At 40.0% G+C, this 20,274-nt stretch overlaps 1 protein-coding gene across 4 annotated transcripts in view; it reads right to left on the bottom strand.

The window, feature by feature from the left end:
• Positions 1–5,495: 5,495 nt before the first annotated feature.
• The window catches only part of CDIN1 (CDAN1 interacting nuclease 1), a 229,099-nt gene continuing 214,320 nt past the window's right edge, over positions 5,496–20,274 (bottom strand). For all 4 annotated transcript variants that reach the window (XM_043471411.1, XM_043471409.1, XM_043471412.1 and 1 more), the window contains one exon: positions 5,496–6,899. In XM_043471411.1, coding sequence (XP_043327346.1) covers positions 6,770–6,899 — 130 coding nt within the window. In that variant the 3' untranslated portion in view covers positions 5,496–6,769. The remainder of the gene's footprint in view (positions 6,900–20,274) is intronic.

Below are 20,274 nucleotides of genomic sequence, written 5' to 3'. Positions count from 1 at the left end.
GACCCCATGGACTATAGCCTGCCAAACATACATCAGGGACTCAATAAATATTCATGTCTTCAAGACCCTAAATGCTAAAAATATAAGATGGAAACATCCCACACAAACATCCCACGCCAAAGAGGATCCAGTCTCAGGGATATCTGTCCTGAGTGTCAGTTCTCTCCGGAGACACTCATGGAAGGAATCACATACCAAAATGGCCCCAATGAATTAAGTCCTGGGAAACCAGCAGAGCACAGAAGAAATGTGAGAATTCCAGCTCCGTTTGTGTCATACGTCTTCAAAATATGAGGAAATATGCCAAATGACTTTGGCTTTCAGATGATAACATACTCTGAATTAATGACTAACAGGGAAACAGCCTCTGAGCCGTCTGTGGACAGTGTCTCTCCCAAGTCAGAGCCTGTTGGCCAATAACCAGAGAACCCGTCTCTCCTGAGCCAGCAGACACTTCTATCGCCAGGAAGCACTTTGTCACCGGCTCAGAAGTACAAAAGCGAGCAATGGAAAGCACCATTTTTTGCAATTAATTCCACCAAATATCCCCAAATTTGTGTACAAAACATAGTTGCCTTGACTTGATTTTAGGGGAAACATCCTGATATAGAAATGTAAAGATAAAGCTAAGCCTTAATAAGCCTTTTTTTCTTTAAAAAAAAAAAAAGGAAGAAACAAAATTTTTAAATGTTTGAGTTAATTTGGTAATATATTGGATAAACAATAATGTACAAAGGCTAGTTTTAAGGCAAACGCAATGAAGGCACAGGAATTCCTCTTACAACTAAGTGTATATGTGGATGCTAAGTTGCTTTAGTCATGTCTAATTTTTTGCAACCCTATGGACTGTAGCCCAACAAGCTCCTCTGTCCATGGATTCTCCAGGCAAGGATACTGGAGTAGGTAGCCATTTCCTTCTCCAGGGGATCTGCCCAACCCAGGGATCAAACTGTGTCTCCTGCATTGGCAGTGGATTCTTCACCTTCTGAGCCACCAGGGAAGCCTTTACAACTAAGTACGCATCCTCAAATACTCTGGTTGATGAAACTGCCATATTTCGGATTTTGAGGGTTTCTAAAGTAATTAATTCTCACCAAAGTAACTAACGCCAAAATATGTGTTTCTCTGATTCCAATAAATACACCAAGTTTTCAGCTGAAGAAAATGAGAAAGTTAAAATAAAAAGGCTCTAATTATTCCTTTAATGCAAGTGAGTAAGAGCATATTTAATCTAAGCCTAACAGTCATTCATTTGTGCATTCAACATTTATTGAACACCTGCTCTGTGCCAGGAGCTCTGTTAGTTATTGGGTCATAGAGTGGTGAACAAGATAAACATAGTTCTTACTCTATGGAGCTTGCAATCGAGTCAGAAAATCTCGCCAATGAACAACTACAGACAGAAGTACATCAACAATTGAGATAAATGTGGCACAATCAAATAAAAGGGGCTTACAACTTTCAGTTTACTTACAAAACTATGGTTTCCTGCAGAGGTCATTGGGATTATATAAATTTTGATTTTTCCCTATAAAAGAAATTTCAATTAAAATTTAAAAACAGTCCACTTTAGATAAACTCAATTGTAATTTCTGACTGTTATCTGTGTTGAATATAAAAATGACACTTTTTTTTTTTTTTAAAGAAAAAAGTGCTAGCTATTCTAGAAATACCTTTAACTGAGGCTGTTTTCAGGGGAATTCATGACTGCTTTAGGTTAATGGTCAGTGGCTTCATGTTCAGGCCTCAATTAAACTCTGAACTTCCATTGTTATTACTTAATTGACTTGGTTATATTTCATGTCAGCATTTCAAAATGACCTTCCTTTTAAAAAATAAAAATTACCTGACAGGGAAGCATTGTGGCAGCCATCCCACACTGTCTTTATGTATGGTTGGGCCTAGAATTTACTCAATTTATCTACCACTTGGGTACCTCTTAACATCCTTGCTTATGACATGAGACAGCTCCAAGTAAATGCAAGTGGTGAGGGAAAAGAGATGAAACACGAAATCTATCTGCTACCATGACTATTATTAAGATGCCAACTAAATCCACTGATATCCACTTTAATTCTAATCAGGGAGTTAGTCTTAAACACCTTGCATATCATGATTAAATGCTGTCAAGTTATGCTTCTTTGAAAGCAGGATTATGTGCACCTTTCCCTTCCATTACAAGTGCCTCCAAAGGTTTAGTTGTGCCAGTTAACTAGATGGAAATGTAAATCCCCTTTACTTGTACATGAGACAACAATCAGAACAAGTTGGATTTCTTTAACTAATGAGTGGGATTTTATATAAAGTAGGTATGACGCCAAGATGGAACTCTGCTAGACTGAAGCAAATTAAAGCATCAAATGAGTCTTTCCCCTCCCCCTGCATTGTGGAAAAGTTTTAAAAGTCTTTTTGAAGTACTTTGATCAAGCTTTGAAATCATTTTAGTGGATGACTATTGTATGAAAACCGTAATTTATAGTTCTTGACCTAAGCAGCTCTTTGTCTCACAGCTATGTTCAAAACAATAGCAGGAAAGTGAAAAACACAAGGGGAACCCAAGCTGTTCTGGTTATTATTTAATTCATAATTCCATCTTCCTTAATCTTTGCAATCCAGGCATGTTCTTAATAAAACATCTTCAGACCATTTTTACTATATATAGGAAGGTTAGTTTGGCATAATACAATTAGAGGGTCTGAACTCTGTCACTGGGACCTTTCCTTAACCCGAGGGTGACCTGCCAGGCAGGTCCAGAGAGGATCTCGCTATAAATGGTGACAGTGCAGGCAAACTCCTATTGTTTGCCTTTTAATTTCCTCTCTAGTTAAGCTGGCTTTGTTCCTTGACCCTAACTGAGAAGGTGCCAACTGGGAGATTTTCACCTCCCATCCTATTCACAAAATAGTTATAGTTAGGAGGCAATCTGCTCCCAGCAGATCACACGGAAAATGGCAAGCTTCCTTCAAGATGAACAAGCTAGGCCGTGATTCTCTAACTGAATCACAGAGACATTTTACTATTTTAATTAGTAATTTTAATCAGCTAAACATCACCATTCAGCCTGAAAATATTAGTAAACCTCACATGTTCTTTGGACTCTTTTTGCCAAAATAGTTACGGACAGACTAAACCACAGGCTCTCTTTGACCCTGTAAATATCTTAGCTACAGGTTTTATGATCTTCAGGTGCCACCGATGCCTGTGAACACCGGGTACACGGAGGAGCAGTCGGTGTGCTTTTCCCAGAGGGTTTAGGCCAATTGTTCTTCCCCACCCTGGACCCTGAAAATACATGGATCAAGATTCAGATGGGCTGCATTTCAGTCCTGGGATCATCTTCCAGAGAGAAAAAGAACCAAGGGATAGTGTTGTTGTTGATGTTCAGTCGCTCAGTCGTGTCTGACTTTTGCGACCCCGTGAATCGCAGCACGCCAGGCTTCCCTGTCCTTCATTATCTCCCGGAGTTTGCTCAACCTCATGTCCATTGAGTCAGTGATGCCATCCAACCTCTCATCCTCTGTTGTCCCCTTCTCTCTTGCCTTCAATCTTTCCCAGCACCAGGTTCTTCTCCAATGAGTTGTAGTGAGGAAGTGCCGAACGTGTCCACGTGGGAAGAAACTGCCAAGGCTGGAGAAGGGGAGATGACAGGGGAGAGGAAGGGAATGGAGGCCAGCACGTGAAAGATTTAATTCAACTGACACTGCAGGTCTGTAAAGGGGGTGTGTGGGGGTGGGGGAGCTGGTGAGAAAGTGCAGACATCTCGGGTATCTTGGTTCCAGAGAGGAAAGGAAACACTGGGTGTAGCTCCTCAGGGAGGGGCGGGTGAATTTACTGTTCACTTGGGCGCTGTGCGTTAATTAGTGAGGGCCATGGGGCCCATTTAGTGGATGACCTCATCCAGGGTGCTAAGCAATCCCCAGGCGGCTTCAAGGAGTGAGTGCACCCCCTCAAAGACCTGACAACTTATCATCTTTTTCCAGAGTGGAATTAAGCCTTGCCAATAGTGAGCAGCTACACACACCTATGCTTAAAGGAAAATGATGTCCCCTGGAGAGCCAGTTTTCTACTCTGCACCGGAGCCTCCCTTTTATATATGATTTAGGAGTGTTTAGAAGAGTTAACAGACACCTTGCCCAAAGCAAATTAAGGAAAAAAAAAAAGAAGTCTCATTGTTTTTTGTTTGTTTGGGGTAGAAATGGGGCGGGACCAAGTCTGTGAAACAGCCTGAAGTATCGGCGCTGGATCAGCTTTGCTCTGAACTCATCCCGCTGAGAGCTTCGAACAAACAGGGTCTCTTGTTTGTTTGTCAGAGCAGACACTTGGCAAGTCTACATATGCCAGAGAGAACATCACTGAGTTTTATGTTTGTACACACACTCCTGCTTTCTGACTTGGCTTAATTCATCAGCATGGTTTGCAGAGATCCACATAAAGTAGGATTTGACTTTAACGTTAATGTTCTAATGACGAGAGCAAAAACAAAAATATATCACCGTATGTCTACACTTTAGGGGTGATGTTTATACTGTCTAAATTAAAAAAAACCACAAACAAGCAAACAAATAACACACATAGAAATATTAATAGCACAGATAAGTATTTCTTACATAAAAGGCTTCTAGTCTAGGAACATCAGTCCCCCCAACACCACTCCTCCAATGTCTACTGAAAAGTAATACATATTATAATCACATTAGTTTTTATGTTGTATAAAGCGTAGTTTTAAATAACTTTGTAACTTTATCATGGTATGTACAGTCTACCACTGGTTTCTTTCCCACTTTTCAGGGCCAGATTTTAAAATCTCATGCATAACGAAAAGGTGGTGCCTTTGCCAGAGAACACTGGTACCTTCTCCTAACATATTATGTCAGGGTGCCAGGTAGGAGCAAGCGCCTCTTTCATTTTTTAAATTTATTTGTGCCCCTTCATCATAAATTTGTTTAATGTAAAATAAACACATCTTTGATGAGGGTTTAACAAGGTTTTCAACATCTGTGAAGATCCATGTATAATTTACTCCTAAAGAAGAAAAATCAGTTTAAAGCATGCCATGAAAACTGCTTTTAACAACAGTTTGGTCTAAGAGTGTGTGTGTGAGTGTGCGTGTGCATGTGTGTGTGTGTGTGTGTGAGTGTGCGTGTGTGTGATGTATCAAGACAACAGTGGTTCCCAAGTGTGAGTGTGTGTGGTGTGTATCAAGAACAACAGCAGTGGTTCCCAATCATTCTATTTTACTCACAAAACCTGTATGGTGAATTTTACACTGAAGTACAAGTTTGCCTGATAATACCATACCATTTCATCTTCTCCCTCTTTCTTGTTTAATGCAACCTACCACAGAGCTAAAATCCATGCCTGAACCCGACATGTTTGTGTTCTTCAAAAGGAAAGGCAATAGGCAGACGTCTGCATACCCTCTTAGGTGCAAAATGAACAAAGGACAGACAGTACAGTTAGTCTTTTGAAAGAACCAAGCAATGCATATAACTTGAGGGTGTTTGTAAAAGTTACATTTTTACTAATATTTCCAAACTCACTCAACATTATAAAGAATATTATTTTTTGTCAACATGGGGGAAAATTTTACTAAATACATTTTTGGGTATGGATTAATTTTTTACCTTCCTAAAAGATAGGTTTATAATGAATTTATAATGATGTTTTCCTTCAGATTGAAATTTGGTTTGCAGTATAAAAAGTGAATAAATGAAAGTGAACAAATACAAAACTTCTTTTATTTTGCTAACCTGAAAACTGCTCTAGGTTTATTTTTGGTACACTTAATTCATTCAAAGCCAAACGTCCCTAATGCCTAAATTATTTGAGTGTTATATAATTATGTGGTATAAATGGAGATATAAAGCAGGGTAAAGAATGCACTTTTGAAAAATTTTACTCATAAAAATACCAACTACCATCCATACCTACAGACAATTAGTCGTGTTTAAAAATAAACTCTTGTCAAGGCTGGCCCCGAGCTTCAGTTGTCTGCCCTCAGCCCCCAATCCAAAAGAGAAGCGTGGTTTCCAGACACAACATAACTAATGCTTTTAAATGAGATAAGTGGAAAATGTTTGGTGTTCAAACAAGTAATATAAAAAGAAGAAATTCTCATCAAATATATTTTTTTCAGCTTGGCTTACTGCCATAGAAGTCAGGAAACCATAAAGACTGGGCAAAACAAACTCAGGCTCCCAGCAAGATCAGCCCTTGCAGGTGGGCGAGAAAATCTAGTTGTAGCCTTCACGACTTTGGCTTTGCTAGGACCGTGAGAGGTTATTCCATGACGGTAATGCAACCCTGGGTATCTGTAACTCTACATGAAGAGAAATGGGGAGGGAGACATAATGAATGCAGGCTTAGCCAAAAAAAAAAAAAAAAATATGAGGGCGATTTGGTAACTGGGCGGAGAATTGAAAAATCACACCTTTCAGTCTCCACATTTTTTCTTTTGTTCAGTATATAAGGAGAAACCATCCGGAAGGAAGAAAGATTATGACTATCTATAAACTAACTGTTTGACGGAGACAGAAATGCTGATAATGAGTGGGTTGTGTCTGTAGTTCTTGGCTGTTCCCATGAGCAAGGGATGAAGGAAAACAGAAACTCTTGATATGTTTGTCTAAAGAGGTAGTGGTGTGACCACGGGCAGCAAGAGTTCAGCTGAAGTTCAGGGCAGATGCTGCCAGGAGTTTACGCTGCAGGAAAGTAAAATTGCTTCCGGATTCACCTTTTCCTCCCAGCCTCTCTTCCAGGACCATCAGGGTCACGCAACACTGTGGCACAAGGTGACGATGTCAGTGGGGAAGCAGGCATGCAGCAGGATGCCCCTCTCCCGGTTACAGTCCAGCTCCTGGATAAACCCGTACCAGTAGATGACTAAGCCTGGCCCAAACCTGCAAAAACACGAGAAAATAACACACACAGGTAGTACTGACATAATTCCAGAAAAAGGTAAATCACTGATGCATGGATAAGATGACGACATGACTTTACACAGTTTTTGTTTTGTTCGCTCTGATTCTGACTGAAAGTAGTTGAACTTAGACCAAAAAGTTTATTGAATGCAAATGTTACCACCTTGGACGGATTTGTTACCTTTTTTTCAAGGAACCTGAACTATTTCACTATCCTGATTTCCTCTCAGTCAGGAGTTATGCTGACTTAGCTGATGAAGGATAAAACAGAGATGCAGGAGCATTGAGCTGGGGAGCACCAGGCTTGGGCTTTTAGACTTTTAACCACAGGCACAGCTGAGCGCAGCTTCCCTGGTGGTTCAGATGGTAAAGAATCTGCCTGCAATGCAAGAGACCGGAGTCTGATCCCTGGGTCAGGAAGATCCCCTGGAGAAGGGAATGGCAACCACTCTAGTATTCTTGCCAGGAGGGTTGCTTCCATGTACAGAGGTGCCTGGTGGGTTACAGTCCATGGGATCCCAAAGAGTTGGACATGACTGAGTGATTAACACTTTCACATTCAGAGGCACCCCTTTAAAGGTTAAACTTACCTATTTTCAATTAAGTGGGGAAAAAAAATGTTTGAAAAGTACTTTTAAAAAACGAAATGGCTCAAAGTCTTCTTCTTACAATATACCAATAGGGCCAGAAGTTCCTTCTGCCCTATTCTTTCTAGTCTAAAACAAAACAAAACAAAAACACACATACACACATAGGGCAACTGGGATCCTACAAAGAAATCTTTTGACCCTCCTCCCTCTGCATTACAATTTCTCTTAAGCGTGAACATGGCATGAACTTTGGCGTAGGTTCTTATCACGAAAACAAGGAATAATGCCACGTAGAGTTGAGAAAAAGTCTTGACAGATGCAGGCTTAAAACCTCAGTATTTCTAAATAATGCCTCCGAATTATCTCCAATTTAGTTAGCACACTCAGGAAGTAGTCAGCAGGAAGTTGAGACCTCTAGGTTGGGTTCATAAAGATGTAATCACTATCAATCACCATGCACATAGAGATGTTTGGCACATCAGTTTCGCGTTTTTCCTACCAAGAGTACTTAATTAAAGGGCAGCTTTACTTTTGGTGTCGTGTTGCAGGAATTTTACAGTGAAATCATAAATTATGAATGTTGGGTTAGTAAAAGGATGTCTAAAAACAGAACTGCTTTCTGTATTCTGACGTTACAGCGGGCTGAAGCGAGCTAGGCCAAAAGGCCTTTTCCTTCCATGATTTATTATATGCTGAAGTGTACTTGCCAAAACAAACAGTACAGGATGAGCTGTGAAATACTGTATGCACAGGAACAAGTTCAGCTGGATTTCGTGGGATGGTGTATTTGGGAATTCATATCAGGAAGGTAGCCAAGCTGGATGCAAGATTAACTGAAACCTTTGCATCCTCGTTGTGCAGGGACAGAATCCTGAGATGGCGACTCTCAACACCTGAACATGTTCGGGGGGACACAGGAGCCATCTAGGATGTAATGCCTTGGAGTACCAGGCCCTGCAACATTTACCCTCAGGGCTGACTGCACGTGCTTTTGTTTCTCAATATCTCTGAAGAGTCTCCTTTGTGGTCAGAAGAATCAGGCACCTAAGGTGCGAGCAACGTGCATCTCCCCCTGACCCCCACTGCGCTTACATGCCCATCAGGTGACGCTCACACCTAAACAAGGTATTGCTTCCATTTGAATCGAGGGTTTCTTGGTAACTCTCAATCACAAACAACTGTCTGCAATGGATACCACTTGGTATCTTGATTTCACAAAGAGCTCTGTGACTAGTATCAAAGATGATCTTGGGTTCGTCAAAACAAGTCTGGCAAGAGCAGGAAGAGCTGTGATTCTGAGGATCTTGCCTGAGACGCCTCAAACCTTCCCATCAGTAAAGCAGCCCTGAGTCACAGTCTGGAGAAACCTAATGTTAACCTCAACACGTTTCCTCTGTTTTATTATGCAGCCATTCTGGAAGCCGTGATGTTCTTTAGAAAGGTGCTCATATTTTTACAAAGGGAGGGAAAAAAAGAAGGCAATCTAACCAGTCATGGAAAAGAACAAAAGAATATATAGAGGTCGTAAACAACAAGCCCAGTGTTTTAAAGATTTAATAAAACAAAAACACATATCACCAGCACTGAGAGAGTGAGAGCAGCCTGCTCTTTACCTGAATCATAAGCCAAAGGATACGAGGCACGGTGGCTCTTTACGAAAACGGCAATTTCTAGGCAAGTCAGGCTGGGGAACACCTCGATGACCAAGAAAGCGGACTTGTGTTTCACTTGTGAGGCAACAGATGAAATCAGCAACCAGAAAATGTTTTGCAAGATTGTGAATCTGGATTGCTTCCATGTCCCAGCTATTGTAAACACTGCTGCAATGAACACTGGGGTACACATGTCTCCTTCAATTCTGGTTTCCTCAGGGTATATGCCCAGCAGTGGGATTGCTGGGCCCTAGGGCAGTTCTATTCCCAGTTTTTTAGGGAATCTCCATATTGTTCTCCATAGTGGCTGTACCAATTTGCATTCCCACCAAGAGTGTAAGAGGGTTCCCTTTTCTCCACACCCTCTCCAGCCTTTATTGTTTGTAGACTTTTTGATGATGGCCATTCTGAGTGGTATGAGATGACACCTCATTGTGGTTTTGATTTGCATTTCTCTGATAGAGTGATGTTGAGCATCTTTTCATCAGCAGATGAATGGATAAGGAAGTTGTGGTACATATACACAATGGAGTATTACTCAACTATAACAAGGAGTGCATTTGAGTCAGTTCTAATGAGGTGGATGAACCTGGAGCCTATTATACAGAGTGAAATAAGTCAGAAAGAGAAAGAAAAATACTGTATATTAATGAATATATATGGAATTTAGAAATATGGTACCAACGATCCTACATGCAGGGAAGCAAAGGAGACACAGACATAAAGAACAGACTTTTGGATGCAGTGGGAGAAGGCGAGGGTGGGATGATTTGAAAGAATAGCACCAAAACATGTACATTACCACATGTAAAATAGATGACCAGGGCAAGTTTGATGCACTGAGGCAGGGCACCCAAAGCCGGTGCTCTGGGACAACCCAGAGGGATGGGGTGGGGAGGGAGGTGGGAGGCGTGGTTCAGGATGGGGGACACATGTATACCTGTGGCTGATTCATGCTGATATACAGCAAAACCAATCACAATACTGTAAAGTAACTATCCTCCAATTAAAATAAATACATTAAACAAAAATAAATGGAAGACTGTGAATCTGACCGTTTCATGTAGTGGTTTGCTAGGAGGACTCTCTAAAGGTAGCAACACAGATATTTGAGCTATTTTTAGTATATATAGGAAATGACTCATAATAAGGCTCTACCACCTAAATCTTTGTTCCCTAGCTTCTGGGTGACATTATATTAACTTGCGTAATACCAGCTCTCTCGTGTGACTCAAGAGCTCTGACAGTATATCTTAATTAATTAAAAACAAGGAAATATAATAACTTCCCTTTGTAAATAGAGATTGGCAGATGAAGGCTTTCAAATTATGTAGTCTTTGAATGACAAAAATAATGGGGACCACAGATGGTGACAAGTTTGGAAATTTAATGAGAAAACAAGATCTGGCCTTGTTCCCAACACCTTGAGTGCATTTCTGATGTTTCTCCAATAGCTCAGGATCCAGAGATTATCAGATGCTGGCAAGATAACCTTTCAGCAACTTATCCATTTATGAGCAGGCTGACCATAGTAAGCAACCTTGTATGATCAATTCCTTGATTACTGGAACTTACAGAAGGGAGCATGTAGGCTGACAATTTGGAAAACCAAGCAACCCATCTCTAGTGTTTCCATCTGAAAAGGTGTTAAAACAGGGAGAGAACGAAGACCTAGGAAATTTTTATGTCGGGCAAATACTTGCTTAGGCACCTAGAGATTTCACCTTTTTTGATGTCTACTGGATAAGAAGGAGCTCATTGGGAAGGCTAACACAACCTTTGTGACCAATAAAAATCAAAGAGACTATTAACAGAATTTAAAAGAAAATAGAGTCCCTGAATGTGAGCAAATGTGCAAAGCAGAGGGTTGGTCTGCTACTAGGACTGCAGCCCTCCCTACCAGGCTGGAGATACTGGGTAATGGGATGTGTATGGATCTCCGAATTGACTGTGTAAACACATTTCAAGGTTGACTATAATTTGGAAGTTACTATTTTCATGGTCAAGTAATAAGATCAAAGCCTCCAAATGATTTTAAAAACTACTGTGGAGCATGGTGTGGAATGTGAGTGACTCTTGAACAAGTAATTTTGCCTGCAAATAAAATACTACCAAATTAGCAAAAATAACAAATACCTCTTGAATAAATGGGAGGTGAAAGTCAAGAGCCATGAAAGACCTCGAGGCTATGAAAATTAAAGCTCCTTACAAATAATGACAACTTGATAAATGCGTTTCTCTGGTTTCCTTCCATTTTAGAGTATTTAGAGAAATTAAGTAGGAGACTGGAATGAAAACTGGGTACCCTTCTGTAGGTTTTGTGTATATGCGTCTCTCAGAGGTTATATGCTTCAGCATTCCTCTCTCTGCTGTATTGTGACACTTTTGAGGGCAAAGACCATGTTTCACTTACATTTGTATCCTCTAGACCTAGCACAGTACCTGGTACATGACAGATACCCTTGGACAAGATGGAGAACGCAGTGCTAGTGTTAGTAATAACAGGATCAGACAGCTTTTGCACTGGTTACTGGATCAGTGGCCACCCAGACACAGGCGATGGAAGGGCTCAGCCATTGCCATGGTTTGGTAATTTTATTAGTGACCAGGAAGATCACCCCAATGGCATACTTACAGGTCATAGTGCTAGTCATAATAATAGTTACAACAATGTTAATTATTAACAATTTCATAGCACTGACTATGTGACAGACACTGTTCTAGGCACTTTACACGTGTGGATCCATTTAATTCTCAGGTCAGTTCCATGAGGGAGGAAGTTATTGTCCCCACTTTATAAGAAAAGAAACTGAGGCACATAGAAATTTAAGTATTTTGCCAGAGATCATGTTGCTAAAAAGTAGAGGAATCTGCTTTGGAAGCCAGGACTGGCTGGAGGGTCTGTGACTGTCTTGCTAATATCAGTCTACTAAATATGGTAACACAGTATTAGACTTCAACCAGAAAAAGAGCAGAGATGATCAATGCACTGGTCAGACCACACCTAGATTGTTGTGGAGGGTTCTGGTGTCATAGTTTAAAGGAGAATATCTCTAGTCTGGAACTGATCTGGAGGAGAACTCTAGGATGAGTGAGGAAGCATTAGAGTAACAAAGTATATACATACGACTTGGAAATGGACACTTAAGGTGGTAATATGCTCACTCATGACCTTTAGATTTTTACAGTCCTCTCGGGAGAAGGAATTGGATTCCTGCTGTAGCTCTTGAGTACAGAAGTAGGGCAATGTTTGGAAAGTAACCAAGAATCAGACTTTGATTCAACATGAAGAACAATCACTGAGTGAGTTTGGAAGTGGATCTTTCCTCAGTCAAACCTCCAGATGAGACCACAGACCCTGGGGCAATGCCTCGAGTGCAGCCCCTGAGAGAGGGCAAAGAGCATGACTCAGGAAAGCTACACCCATATTCCTGACCCACAGGGAAAGTCAGATAACAAATGTGTGTTATTTTACGTCATTTCGTTTGGGGCGGTTTTTTATATAGCAATAGATAAGTAATAGATCTACCTGCACCACAGACTTGAGTACTCAAATACCATTCCTCAACATAAGCAGTGTGGAGAGACCTGTTGTCTATAGGTTGGCTTTTGTCAGTTCAACTTGAACCTAGACTATACAGCAGAAGGAGTTACCGAATGAGATTATCAGTAAGTAGCAACTCTTTATCAAGGCAAATCTCAGATACAAAGCAACTCTGTCCTATTACACTAACAGAGGTTTTGGGGTCCTGACTGACTATACCCCAGTGCCCCTCCCTGCTGTGTATCTAGGACGCTGGGGTTTCCCAAAGTAGAGAAATCATATATAAAATGAAGAATTCTGCATCTTTCCCCCAGTTCTGTGGTTTTGGTGTTAAACTTGGCTATTGGGCTTCCGAAGCTGCTAAGAGAGGGTGGAGACAGGATGTGGGATGTTGGTTATAGGCACAACTCTGCCAGTTGAGGTGACCGTTGACAACTAAGGAATAGACATTTTAAAAAACCCAGCTGGGGTAATCCAAGCTTGTTGGGTGTTGGGGCAAATAGATTCTGTCAGTCTCAACAGGTGCTGAGGACAATCCAGGAAAAACAAATGCTGGTTACATTTTGTTCAGTTAAAAAAGGCAGCTCAATCTGTAAGATATTTTGTAAAAAATTGTCAACAAAAATGTTTTAAAAATGGTATCTCAGAGAGTAAACTCTTAAGTTTTTCAGAAAAATTTAGCTATCCTCATATAATCTCTGAGGTTGTCAGATTATGAATGTTGGACAGAATACGGCACAAATTATATATTAAGTCTTCCACAACTCTCTGAGAAACTCAGAGGCACAGACAGAAAATGTGGCCTCCCAAATTCAGGAAGGACTTGCTTATTTCTTTTAAACTACGTAAAAAAAATACTCTCTCTTCCTTGTCAGGCCTCTGTGCTATCCTATAACACATGAATTACGTGGATGGTAGTTTTACTTATGGAGAAAAGAGAAGACTATTAACTTTCTATTATTAAGACTTCCTTGAAAGAGGACAGTGAAAAAGTTGGCTTAAAACTCAACATTCAGAAAACTAAGATCATGGCATCCGGTCCCATCGCTTCATGGCAAATAGATGAGGAAACAATGGAAACAGTGAGAGACTTTATTTTCTTGGGCTCCAGAATCACTACAGATGGTGACTGCAGCCATGAAATTAAAAGATGCTTGCTCCTTTGAAGAAAAGCTATGACCAACCTAGACAGCATATTAAAAAGCAGAGACATTATTTTGCCAACAAAGGTCTATCTAGTCAAAGTTATGTTTTTTCCAGTAGCCATGTAAGGATGTGAGAGTTGGACTATAAAGAAAGCTGAGTGCCAAAGAATTGATGCTTTCGAACTGTGGTGTTGGAGAAGACTCTTCAGAGTCCCTTGGACAGCAAGGAGATCCAACCAGTCCATCCTAAAGGAAATCAGTACTGAATATGCACTGGAAGGACTGATGCTGAAGCTGAAACTCCAATATTTTGGCCACCTGATGTGAAGAACTGACTCACTGGAAAAGACCCTGATGCTGGGAAAGATTGAAGGTTGGAGGAGAAGGGGATGGTAGAGGATGAGATGGTTGGATGGCATCACCGACTCTATGGACATAAGTTTGCGTAAACTCCAGGAGTTGGTGATGACAGGGAGGCCTGGTGTGCTGCAGTACATGGGGTTGCAAAGAGTCAGACACGACTGAGTGACTGAACTGACTGACTGACCGAGGCACCCTCTTCAGAGGGGCTGAAATGAAATGTAAATGCAGGAATTGAGAGATTTCCAATCGCATATTAGATATCATTTTGCTAAATTAGCCCCAATAGCCAACTCCCTGGTTAGCTTCCTAAAGCCCATTTAGCTTCTATTTCTCCACAGATTTCAGAGGGCCTGTGAGCAGACATTATGTCTATAAAGATGTTGTTTAAATACAAATAAAATGATTCCAGTACCCAACAGCAAAGAGGTAACTAACATTTACTGCATGCTTATTATGTGGCTGGCAGTGTTTCAAGTGCTTTTACATGTACAGGCTTATTTAATATGTGCAAGCCAGCCCCTTATGTGAGAAGGAGTAGGCTGTGTGTGCTATGATTATCCCCATTTCACAGATGAAAAGCTGAGGCACAGAAATGGTCAGAAATGTATCTCATATTTATGGAATTAACTTTGCTTATCAATGGTTTCAGCTCCAAGAAAAAATAACTATTAAAAAAAAATCAACACACTTTTATACCTCTTTTCATAATATGAAGGTGAATGGTGGTGGGATTCATATTCTATTGTACAATTTGGCTCTCTATAAAGAATAAGAGAAAATTCATGACACTGATCATATACCTCTTTTCTCAATGAGCTGTGTTACTATAAATACATTTAAAAAAGGATTCTAATGCATGAGGCTTCTGCAATATAAATCTGGTTCAAGTCAATAAAATAAACAATTTTCATCTGAAGGATGACAAGAGGACTATGGAATGATTTGATGATGTTAGTCAAGCCTTTGGTTATGAGAGTCTTCATCAAACAATAAAAACAAAACCTAGTTGTATTGATTCAAATCTTTGTTCTCAACCCAAACTTTTTCAATTCACAAGCAAATAGAAAACTCCTCTCCAAAAGAGGAATAGCAGAAAATCTTTTTTTTCCCCTCCCCTTTCTTATTTTGAGTTGCTGTGTGGGGTCTGAAGTATCTTCTGAGGATGTGTGCAGACATGTGGCTGTTGGAAGTCAATTGTTTCACCATCAAAAAGACTTGCATGTGGTTTTTATGAAGAACGCATTCTCAAACACACAGTCCAGGACGAAGGAGAAATATAAAACATCTTGTAATTGTTTTAAAATAAACTCTTACACTGTTTATTTAGTTTTAATCTGTGTGTTGTAGATTGGTTATGCACTTGTTAATCACTGTTGTATGTATCTCCAGACAGAGTTGTAAATAACTTTTCAGTCCAAGTGAAATATGCTTGCACATGTTTATATGCAAAGTATGTGCGTATTTATGCCTGTGTATAAATATGTGTACAATAATAATAGATTAGTGATCATGTAATACAGCGTCTTAAGGTTCTGGCACTATGGTCAATTTCACATACAAAGCAAATATTCTTTTTTTGGTAATATCTAGAGATGAAGTAAAAATATAAATTGATTGTTTCATTTGCTTTTTTTGGCTTGGCAACTCTGTGTTTGCAAATTGAAATGACTAAAGAAATAGAATCCTAGTTACGAATATTCTCGCTGGGTTTATGGATCTTCATGATTAAAAATGCAAGTCTATATCTTTGTAACATCAATTTACTGTCTATAATCTTGAAAATAAAAAAGGAAAATATCTGAGACATACTGACTTATTTTTGGCTTTTATGCCACATAGAAAATAAACAGATAATATATTATTTTGAAGAAAATTTAAAATGTATATAAATACACAACCACAACCACCTGAAATTCCCCTTGGTGTTTATATAACTCAGCGTTTTCATGTCTACATTAAATTGCCTGGAAAAGTGCTTGACTTCCACTTCACTTTGTCCTGTGTTGGGTATTCTTAGATGCTATATTAACAGTCTTTCCTGCCTATAGTAAATCTCTCCTCAAAAGAGAAAAACTGAGGTAGGTGGGAGAGAAAACAAAGGCAGAAGCTTTTTTATATTTAATCCATTGTTTTTAATATCTGTTTTCTTGGAGAAACACTACCTCCTGGCAGTGGGGCAGGCTCTCTGCATTTGCCTATTAAGAATTTACTTGTAAGCCTGCATATCCATCCTGCATGGAGTCACAAAAGAAATGATCTTCCTCTCTCTAAGGTAATTTAATAACTCAAATTTTAATAATGTAGAACTGTTCATATTTAAGTGTAAAAATAAGTTATCAATTGAGTAATACAATAATAATAATTGAATAAATAAGATGCCAAAAGATTCACAGTGCAAGAATAATTAGAACAATAACATGGTGTTCTAGAAGTCTTCATAGACAAGGTAAGTTCTCAGCCATGCTGCATTTATTCATATAATGGCCTTTTAATTTTCCCCATTAAATCCATTTTTTTGAGAGAAGAATGAAGCTTGGGACTAGAGGTCCTGAGAGATAGAGAGGGATGGCAGAATCAGAAGCATATTGAGATTATTTTATTGTGAAACTGGAGAATGAGCTTAGGTATGATAGCCTTGTTTTTTGTTTCAAATGAGGATGTATGAAGTGGATAGTACAATGCTTCTCCTTTTTTCTCCAATGGGATGGAAAGAAAAGAGAAACACCAAATGCAGTGAAAGAAACCAAACAACAAAAAAATCACAAAGTACCCAAGGTCATATTTGCTTTGAAAATACTTAAGTACTATCAGTGAGAGGACACTTCAGGGGACCTTGGGTGCAAATCATATCTATCGCTCTGGAATTTATACCCCAGCCTTCTTCCAAAAGTTGGGGTAGCTTACAAAATCGGTCGTGTGAATTATTACATGTTTTCTCAGTTATTTCCCCAGGGAAACATGCCAAAGGCAAACCCATCATTTCAGCTGATTTAGGGTTTGATGCCAGAGAATTTATAATTGATATGACAACCATAATGGAAAGTGATCATCATGCTGGCAACACATGGGGCTGACGGTGCAACAGTCCATTTTGGTATTTGCCAGTGAATCAACCATAGACGTGCTCTGATAAATGCTGAGGTTATTTCTGAACTTTTTATTACCAACTTTCTGAATACTAGAAATCAGAAATTATAAAACAGAAAATATTTTTATCACAAAAATATTGCAAACTTTTTGCACATAGTCTTTTATTATTAGGCAGAGGGGGGAGGAGGCCTCTGTTTCCTCGGCTCAGTTCATGGAAGATCACAGGGTAACCCAGAGTTCAGTCAGACGTTTATCTCAAGACACAAAGAGATTTATGGGTTCTGGATATATATAAGTCTGCTTAAAATAAAAAAATTATCGGAATTTTCATCCTTGGCAAAGTCAAGTAACTAAAGGATTAAGGCTGATACATGTTTGCCCTATAAATCTATCATTAACCAAATGTGACAAAATGCTTCAGGTATGTCAGATCCCAACTTGCTCTAAATGTGTAGTTAAAATTTTCTTTTACTCATCATAAATACTTCATGATAAGGAAAGTCTCTCTGGCTAAACCATCACAGTCCTCAGAAGCAAACCTCTCATAAAGGCAAATGCTGGAAAGAGGAGAAAAAAAATGAGAAGGTAGAACCATCCAGGTCATTAGGAAAAATGGCCTGGTAAAGAAAAACAAACAAACAAAAAATAGTTCTCAGGAAAAAAAAAAAAAAGAGAATAATCCAGCCTGGCAGTTATTAAACAAACACTTCTAGAATACAAAGTTCCGCGAGAACAGCTTCTATTTCAGAGGCACGCAGGAGTCAACCAATGAATATTGGCTGAGCGGATAGAAGAATACATGAACGAATAACACTACAGAGCCCCTGCCTCAGGAGAAGCTGTGGATGCTACCATAGCAGAGACATCACTTTGCCGACAAAAGTCCATATAGTCAAAGCTATGGTTTTTCTAGTAGTCAGGTATGGATGTGAGAGTTGGACCATAAAGAAGGCTGAGCACTGAAGAATTGATGCTTTCAAACTGAAGTGCTGCAGAAGACTCTTAGGAGTCCCTTGGACAGCAAGGAGATCCAACCAGTCCATCCTAAAGGAAATTAACCCTGAATATTATTGGAAGGACTGATGCTGAAGCTGAAGCTCCAATACTTTGGCCACCTGATGCGAGGAGCTGACTCACTGGAAAAGACCCTGATGCTGGGAAAGATTGAGGGCAGGAGAAGACGGGGGCGACAGAGAATGAGATGGTTGGATGGCACCATCGAATGAATGGACGTGAATTTGAGAAAACTCAGGGAGATAGCAAACGACAGGGAAGCCTGGCATGTTGCAGTCCACGGGGTCGCAAAGAGTCAGACACAACTGAACAACAACATTTGGGGGAAAATATCTTTTGCTGATACTCTCCACCATGGAGGGAAGAAAAATCATTTTTAAACATGAGAAAATGAGCCTTAAAAACATGCCTGAGTTGCACATTCTGAAGAGCTAGCTCCCAGAGGGGCTATTAGGAATCCCTGCTTTCCAGGTTGCTATGGAGGAGATGATGCTGAGGCTTAAAACCTGGTAGAAAACAGAAGTACCATTCCCTGGAAGGGCCATTCCTGGTGGTTGAGGTGGTGACTGTAAGGTGGGTGGGAACTGACTGCTAAGAAGAAAAACTAAGCACTTGGGAACCAATCGCTGCACACAGGTGGCTCTGGCTTCCTTGAAATACAATCAATTCAGGTAGGCTTTGTTTACAGTAGCTTTTATCTAGAAGATAAGGTTGTAAAAACATCAATCAAAATGAAGTACTACTGTTCCTGGCCATATCTCAGCAGGTTCATCTGTTTTATTTCTGCCTCCCTTTCCAAATTCCTTAAGGTGTTTAAGATGAGTGAAGAGATATCAAGCTATGAAAGTGAACTGTATTTGTGTAGGACACGTGGATTTGCATTCTGTGAGCCACAAATGCCATGGCTATGGTGCCTGTAGAATTCTCAGGTTCAGGCGGAGTCCATATTCCTATTGCTTTACTTTCAAATAATACGTAAACTTTAAAAAACTATCTTTACACATTTTCAGCAGTGCTCCTTTAAGAAAAACGAGGATCTGGTGGCTTCTATACACTGGGTTAAGGCTTTTAGTTTATTTCTACCCTTTCCCCCCAAAATGTTATCATAAAATAGCAAATTATAAATAGAAAATTGAGCTTGGGAAACAAAGAATGCATTTTATGGTTAAACTGAACTTCGAAGGTCAACTGTATTAGTTAACAAAATTTTAAATTTAAGCCCATAAGGATCCTACTTGATTTTATTTTAACTGCATTACTAATTTAACGCCAGATCCATGCAATGAAGCACCCAGGCAGGGACATTTCCAAGTGAGAAGGGAAACTGTGCTGAAGGAGTGTAAAGGCACGCTGGCCCAACTCCAGAAGACAGTTTCCAACAGGGCGGGGAGGTGGGCAGGAGATACCGGACTGCGCAGAGCAGACCGATGCATGGGAGGCGAGCTGAACCGATGTCACCTGGAAATAGACCTTAAATCTAGACATAGCCAGCAGGCTCCCCCGGGCTGGATGCAGGTTGTGCTGAAGGTCTGCATGGTGGAAAATATCTTATCTGTCTTTCTGAAGGTTTTGAGTCATTCTTCAGGGCTGGGCTTTGTGAATCATTCTTCTGATTGATCTTCTTTTAAATACATCTAGAGGAAGGCATTCTAGTAAACATGAGGCCCAGTGGTTAACCCATTTCAGATTCAAGTCACCTAGATTCAAAGAATACTTGATACCAACCCTGTCTTCCAGGGCCTTTTAGGAGTAAGGGGGAAAAGTAGGTTAAAAGGCAGTGGTGTTGGAGAAGACTCTTTAGAGTCACTTGGACTGCAAGGAGATCAAACCAGCCAATCCTAAAGGAAATCAGTCCCGAACATTCATTGGAAAGACCGATGTTGAAGCTCCAATACTTTGGCCACCTGATGCGAAGAGCCAACTCATTAGAAAAGACCCTGATGCTGGGAAAGATTG

The sequence above is a fragment of the Cervus canadensis genome, chromosome 6 (assembly GCF_019320065.1).
Source record: "Cervus canadensis isolate Bull #8, Minnesota chromosome 6, ASM1932006v1, whole genome shotgun sequence".
NCBI lineage: Eukaryota > Metazoa > Chordata > Mammalia > Artiodactyla > Cervidae > Cervus > Cervus canadensis.
This window is presented reverse-complemented; position numbering and strand designations above follow the sequence as displayed.